Source organism: Rhinopithecus bieti, unplaced genomic scaffold (assembly GCF_001698545.2).
Source record: "Rhinopithecus bieti isolate Rb0 unplaced genomic scaffold, ASM169854v2 scaffold_30846, whole genome shotgun sequence".
In the NCBI taxonomy this organism is placed as follows: Eukaryota; Metazoa; Chordata; class Mammalia; order Primates; family Cercopithecidae; genus Rhinopithecus; species Rhinopithecus bieti.
The window spans coordinates 2,467,598-2,475,422 of NW_016814438.1; the positions used below are offsets into that span (position 1 = coordinate 2,467,598).

The following is a 7,825-nucleotide window of genomic DNA, read 5'->3' on the forward strand; positions in this document are numbered from 1 at the left end:
GTATACATATGTAACAAACCTGCAGGTTATGCACATGTACCCTAGAACTTAAAGTATAATAATAATAATAAAAAAAAGTCAGGAAACAACAGGTGCTGGAGAGGATGTGCAGAAATAGGAACACTTTTACACTGTTGGTGGGACTGTAAACTGGTTCAACCATTGTGGAAGACAGTGTGGCAATTCCTCAAGGATCTAGAACTAGAAATACCATTTGACCCAGCAACCCTATGACTGGGTATATACCAAAAGGATTATAAATCATGCTGCTGTAAAGACACATGCACACGTACGTTTATTGCGGCACTATTCCCAACAGCAAAGACTTGGAACCAACCGAAATGTCCATCAATGATAGACTGGATTAAGAAAATGTGGCACATATACACCATGGAATACTATGCAGCCATAAAAACAGATGAGTTCATGTCCTTTGTAGGGACATGGATGAAACTGGAAACCATCATCCTAAGCAAACTATCGCAGGGACAGAAAACCAAACACCACATGTTCTCACTCATAGGTAGGAATTGAACAATGAGAATACTTGGACACAGGATGGGGAACATCACACACCAGGGCCTGTCATGGAGTGTGGGGAGGAGGGAAGGATAGTATAAGGAGATATACCTAATGTAAATGACAAGTTAATAGGTGCAGCACATGGACATGGCACATGTATACATATGTAACAAACCTGCACGTTGTGCACATGTACCCTAGAACTTAAAGTATAATAAAAAATAAATAAATAAATAAAAGAAAATAAAAAATAAAACAGATGAAAACTCTGGCAACAGAACCAGGACATTTTTTCCTATTTGAATTAGCCACATTATTTTTCTTCTCCTTTTTTACAGGCCCAATTAATGTACCAAAGTTAGTCCATTTCTTCAGTAAACATTAAGCCATGTTTTCTTAGTTATCTCTGCCTCTGGCTCATATCTAAGTTCAGCAGTGTTTTTGAAGAGTGGAAAAGGACAATTCCTGCTATTCTATAATAACTGCCTAACTATTCAGACAGGTTCTACTGATGATCTAAAAATGATTTCCACCTATTCCTTTTTAGGGAGGAAGGACAAAGCAAGCCCGGTAATAAATGATACACAATAGGTCTTCCCCTCAGGCAAATGCTCTTTTAGAAGTTGAGTTTACTATAGAAAACTTAATAGAACTTGGCGGGGCATGGTGGCTCACACCTGTAATCCCAGCACTTTGGGAGGCCGAGGTGGGCAGATCTCCTGAAGTCAGGAGTTCCAGACCAGCCTGACCAACGTGGAGGAACCCTGTTTCTAATAAAAATACAAAATTAGCTGGGCATGGTGGCACATGCCTGTAATCCCAGCTACTCAGGAGGCTGAAGCAGGAGAACTGCTTGAACCCGGGAGGTGGAGGTTGCAGTGAGCCAAGATTGCACCACTGCACTCCAGCGTGGCGACAAAAGTGAAACTCTGTCTTAAAAAAAAAAAAGAAAGAAAAGAAAACTTAATAGAACTGAATCAATAAGTACCGACATTCATTCCCTCCTTCTGAGAACAGGTTGCAATTCACAGGAAGGAAGTTGAAGAATTAGAAAATGCTATTCATGAACTGGAAGCAGAAAATTTGGTGCTTATTGATCAACTATTCAACTGTAGACTTGTGGATCTCAAGATACCCAGGTGAAAATTGTTAATATATATAGAGTATTTTGTAAACATTTGTATCTACTGTAAAAAGTTGCTTTAAAAAAAAAAAAAAGATGATTTAATTCTTCAGTGCTCCAGCAGTAGTCAAAAAGAAAGTAACACACAAAATGGATGAAGGTATAGGATTATTACTATTGACCGTTGGTACAATGTAAAGTTTGGCTTGGTTTTTCTTGCAATGCACTGGAGTCCCAATAGCCAGCACATAACATGAACATCATAACTGCCAACATTCTGGAGCCTCCAGACCAGCAGGGATAATGGTCATGAAAGTAAGTACATAACAGTACAGCAGAAGATGGAGGAGGTAGAGAGTTAGCACAGAGGAAGAGGTGATCCACTTGCTGGAAGTTTCATGGAGGTGATCTGGGCTCCTATGTATTGTAGAATTATTTCTTTTGGTTGAAAGAATCAAAACTACTCTGGAGGCCAAGAAAAGAGTTTGGCATTTCAAGTCACATTTGTTCTTGCACACAAGAAACCAAGTGGTGCATACACCTTATAAAGGTATGTATGTTTGGTTAGCTGCTTTCCTTATCTGACAAAAAAAGTCTTAATATATTAATCCTGACAGAAACCTAGGGCCCTTGAATATAAAATTAAAATTCAAAATGGCACTCATAATTTAGACAAGTAGTCAAAACCAAAAAATAATCTAATAGCATGTTTAGGAAGAGAGGGTAAGTCACACAAATGTAGGGTGCATGTGTGCAAGTATGGGAGAGAAATGTCTAGGTCTAGGAATTAAAGCAGATGTTAAGTTGAACCTGGGGAATAGCCAAGAAAATTGTCTACACAAGTAGTTCCTATTGTTTGTGTGACATGGAAAACTACTATTTGAGACATGATCATGCATTTGTTATTTTTAAACTTTCTATTGTTTTCCAAGAAAGGTGGATACAGGTAAATTATGGGTTCCTTGTTTGCCAGGCTAAATGATGGGTATCAGGATACAAGATTAGAGAAATTGGGAGATAAGCTGGGTGGGGCAGGATAGAGGAATGAGGCCATCTGCCCTTTTTGCATGAGTACTTGTGTGCTTCAGAGACAGTAGATACCAATATAGATGAGATGAGGCTGAATGAGGACTGATTACTGAACTCCTGTATGTCCAGTCTCTTCAGCTGATGCCTAGAGGGCCCCTCAGGGGTAGGTGCTCACTGTTGCCCAGTAGGCAATGCTCCCTTTTGCCAGCCCTCCTCTCTGTGATCAGGTCTCCAGTGCTACATTCCTGTCCCACCTCTAATCCTCGTCATCTGCTGCTGCTGCCTTTGGAATCATGTTTAATCTCTGCCAGGCATTCCTGGAATGTGGTTTCTAACTACTGCTATACCTGCTGTCCACTGCCTTCTTTTCTGAACTGGCTAAACTTTAGGAAAGAGCTACCCTCTAAACTGCCAGACTTGTGTCTCTACCTGGATCAACTCAGTCTGGTATATTTGATTTTGTTCTGACATGGTTGTAAAGTGCTAATAATTCTAAAAAAGGGGAATTATTTCATAGGCCAGAGGGGACTTGGCAAGAACAGAATGGGAGATTGAGAAACTTTTAATGGGGATTTTTCATTGAGTTGTTTACTGTGCAGTATATAATTTAACCTCATCCTCGCTCTTCCCCGTAAAAATCTTCTGTAAAATCCACATTGTTCATCAGTGCTTTAGGCGCTGGCTTTCCTTACTGAGAGGAATGGAATGCTTAGTCTAGCTTCAGAGTTGGAAGAAATGAAGGCAAAATATTTCCAAGGGAAAAGAAACAGCATGGGTGACATTTATAGGAACTGATATATGTGTCCTTGCTATATGCTTCCACAACACCCTGAACTTTTCCTTTGTAACCAACCTTTATCACACTTTTGATTACTTATTTAATGTCTGCTGCTTTACTAGATTGTAAACTCTCTGAGGCAACTGTTTTTGGACACTTTAGAAAGACCCGCATAAAGAAACCGGAAAATGTGAAAGCCCTCAGTTATCTACTAGACTTCTTATGCAGAAAGACAACCTGAGGGCGTTCAGGAGCTTTTACTGTACCCATTTCCAAGCCAAAGGAATATTACACATATTATATTTTATGGTAACTTCCCCCTCCATCTCTTTGTTGAGGATTAAGTTTTGTAAAATACTAGTAGGGTGGTAAGAAATAGACATGAACTGTCTCCAGTGGACACAGAAGAAGTTCTATTTTCCTATTTGGATGAGGAATGGGATACTGTGGTTAACAGAGTTACCACATTTCCTATGTAGAGCTACTCAAACTTTTTCCCATCACAACTCACATAGAATGTCATAGGATTTGTTTGACACACTGGGACAAACAGATGAGGAAACTGTCAGCCAGAGGTGACTGCCCGGGACTCCAGTGCCACAGGGCTGAGGCTAAGTGGGCCAATACCTACAAATCTAACACTAACTTACAATAAGAACATCTTTTGAACTATTTTCCATATCATTAAGTATCAAGTGTTGTTACCCTGTAGTAGTACAGAAGTGACAGTAAACTAGTGATTAATAGAAAAAGCTAGATTCCTGAAGGTTATGGCATTTAGAAAGATCTTAATTGTTCACAATGGTAAAACTAGGAAAGAAAAGAATTCTATAGCCTCAGACATGTCTCCCTGCAGACCACAGCTACATGTGAAACTTATCTTTACTAAGGTACCTTTACTAAACTTGCCTTAACTAAAGTTAAGTTTTTAGAAGGTTTCATAGGTGTAAATATTTTATGTAGTTACAGTATTTGCTGGAGCCATTAGCATCTGGATAACACTTTATTCATGTTCTTAAATAACTGACAGCCTCTAATTTAAGGGACTCACTTTGGTTGCTTAGCTGCTAAGCATGAAGGGTTGTTTGCACATTTGCAAGTGTTCAATTACTTCCTGCTGTCTTCAGGTAAACCTCATGGAAATGCCATACAGAGTTTTCAAAGCATCATATTTTCTGATTAAAAATTCAGCGGACACTCTAAAAAGGAGAGCACAGAATTAAACAATGTAGAGAGAGCTACAACAGCATATGGACATCAATTCACTGCTTGTAGGTGAAGCATACCACTAAATGAAAGCCGGGACCTAGATGGCATCTTGGATTCCTACTGCTCGCTTTCTCTTTCTCTCTTCATTTCAAAACCATGTCTTTCAGGCCACTATCATTCCACACCGGAAATACTACAACAGTGACCTGACTAGTGCCACGCTCACTCTCATTTTTTTTGAACTTTAAGTGTGTTATTCCCTTATTTGGAATGCTCTTCTTTCACCCCTAGCTCTTCCCTGGCAAGCACCTCCAGGTTCAAGACTGTATTAGTCCATTCTCATGCTGCTATAAAAAAACTGCATAAGACTGAGTAATTTAGAAAGGAAAGAGGTTTAATTGACTCACAGTTCTACCAGGCTGGGGAGGACTCAGGAAACAGATTTATGGCAGAAGGAGAAGCAAATATGACCTTCTTCACATGGCAGCAGGAAGAAGTGCAGAGCGAAGGCTGGGGAAAAGCCCCTTATAAATTATCAGATTTCATGAGAACTCACTAACATGAGACCAGCATGAAGGTAACTGCCCCCATAATTCACTTACCTCCCACTGGGTCCCTCTCCCACAACACATGCAGATTATGCAAACTACAGTTCATGATGCGATTTGGGTGGGCCTAGCTAAACCATATCAAAGACTAAGCTCAGGTTTCATCCAGGAAAACTTTGCTTCCTCCTAAAGCTGACTCAGGTGCTGCTTCTTTCTGCATCCCAGCATTCTCACACTATGCTAATTACCCATCATGGTACACATCATGACTTTAAAATACTGTAAGGCTGTCTGTCACCCCATTGGACTTTATGGTCCTCAGGGTAGAAATTATGTATCATTTTTCATCTATGCATTTCTAGCACCTAGTAGAGAGATAGACCCTAGTAAGCATGCAATACAATATTTATTGACTGATAGACTGTTTTTCTTATTTGTTCTTTTAGGCGACTATATCTTACCCAAGCTGCTGGACTAGAAGTGCCACCTGAAGAAATGCCTTTGGAATTGCCAGAAACACATATAGGTATTATTTTATTGCAATAATGATGGTGATTTTTTTCAAACTCTTGTTTTTCTATTTAAAATACACTTAACTATTGTGAGCAGGTGCCCCACATACAAAAGTTATTCAGAGACTAGTTACCTGCCAGCTTCTCTCAGTTTCTCCTCTTGCAGTGCTTGTCCTAATCTATCTCCTCTCTGCAGTACCACTTTCAAATGAAGGTCACTATGTTTCACAGTAAATTAAATAAATACTGGTGGAGAGGGATGAGGCTGCTATCTACACTGGCAAGGTTTAGGGCCCTATTTAGCCAACCAAAATGACAACATATACATAGGCACCAATATAATTACTTTAACTTATTAGCTGACAGAAAGAAATACAACTTGGAGTTTCTACAAATGGGACTCCCTCTTACTATAATACATAAATTCTACATTTGCAGTTCTCAAAGTTCTATCCAATTAAAAATGTGACAAAGTATGAATTGCATTTTATTTTATATGTTCAAAATGTATACATAATTAATTCCTTTGTATTCATCCAAGAAGAGAAGTCAGAATTGCAACCCATAGAAGTAGAAAGTAGAGACTTGATGTCCTCATCAGATGAAAGCAGTACCTTACATCTTAGTCATGAAAATAGCATCGAAGATCTCCAGTATGTAAAGACAGATAAAGAGGAAAACTCATGCACAGAGTTTGGGGACACTGATATGAAGTACTTACTATATGAGGATGAGAAGGATTTCAAGGTAAGATTCATAAGAACGTAACTTTGACTACCAAGAAAACGCTGTTTTATTAATTGAGAAAATTAACCTAAAATATGGATATTGAAAATTCCATTTGCAATTATTAGTAAAATTGGCCCACCATTCATATCTCTCATTTGGATACCATTTTCACTCCTACTCTTGCCCAATTTGCTTCCATTATTCCTTTATAGGCCTTCATTAATAGTATATAAAGTAAGTTATCTAATGCTACATAACAATCCCAAAAACCTAGTAGCTTATAACAATAACTATTCTCCCTTAGGGCTCTGTTGGTTAGAAATTTAGGAAGGGCTCCACTAGACAGTTCTCACTTGGTGGACTCTCAGTCAGTTGCAACCATATGTTGGCTAGGGCTGCACCCATCTGAAGGCTTGGTTTAGGCAGAAGTCTTTACTTCCAAGGTGGTTTGTTCATATGGCTAGCATGTTGATGCTAGCTAAACTGAAGGCCTCACTTCTTCTTCACATGTGCCTCCCCACAGGGTGTTTTGAATTTCCTTTGTTATAGTGTCCGTCTTCTCCCAAAACAAGCAATCCTAGAGACCAAGATAAAAGCAGCAGTTTGGCTGTGGTGGCTCATGTCTGTAATCCCAGCACTTTGGGAGGCTGAGGCGGGCGGATCACCTGCGGTCGGGAATTTGAGACCAGCCTGGCCAACATGGTGAAACCCCTCTCTACTAAAAATACAAAAATTAGGCTGGGCACGGTGGCTCACGCCTGTAATCCCAGCACTTTGGGAGGCCGAGGAGGGTGGATCACGAGGTCGGGAGATGGAGACCATCCTGGCTAACACAGTGAAACCCCGTCTCTGCTAAAAATACAAAAAAATTAGCTGGGCATTGTGACAGGAGCCTGTAGTCCCAGCCACTTGGGAGGCTGAGGCAGGAAAATGGCGTGAACCTGGGAGGCAGAGCTTGCAGTGAGCCGAGATTGCGCCACTGCACTCCAGCCTGGGCGACAGAGCAAGACTCCGTCTCAAAATAAAAAAAAAAAAGAAAAAATTAGCTGGGCATGGTGGTGCGTGCCTGTAATCCCAGGTAGTTGGCAGGCTGAGGCAGGAAAATCGCTTGAACCTGGGAAGCAGAGGTTGCAATGAGCAGAGATAGCACCATTGTACTCCAGCCTGGGTGACAGAGTAAGACTCTGTCTCAAAAGAAAGAGAGAGAGAGAGAGAGAGAGACAGAGAGAGAGAGAGAGAGAGGAAGGAAGGAAGGAAGTAGAGAGAGAGAAAGAGAAAGAAAGAAAGAAAGAAAGAAAGAAAGAAAGAAAGAAAGAAAGAAAGGAAGGAAGGAAGGAAAGAAAGGAAGGAAGGAAGAAAGAAAGAAAAGAAAGAA

General features: G+C 40.2%; 1 protein-coding gene across 3 annotated transcripts in view; it reads left to right on the forward strand.

The window, feature by feature from the left end:
• The window catches only part of CCDC83 (coiled-coil domain containing 83), a 67,338-nt gene that overhangs the window by 56,391 nt on the left and 3,122 nt on the right, over positions 1-7,825 (forward strand). For 2 of the 3 annotated variants that reach the window (XM_017850914.1, XM_017850916.1), the window contains exons 8-10: positions 1,540-1,661; positions 5,656-5,735; positions 6,263-6,468. In XM_017850914.1, the coding sequence (XP_017706403.1) occupies positions 1,540-1,661; positions 5,656-5,735; positions 6,263-6,468 (408 nt within the window). The remainder of the gene's footprint in view (positions 1-1,539; positions 1,662-5,655; positions 5,736-6,262; positions 6,469-7,825) is intronic. The other variant, XM_017850915.1, reaches the window with a different exon arrangement.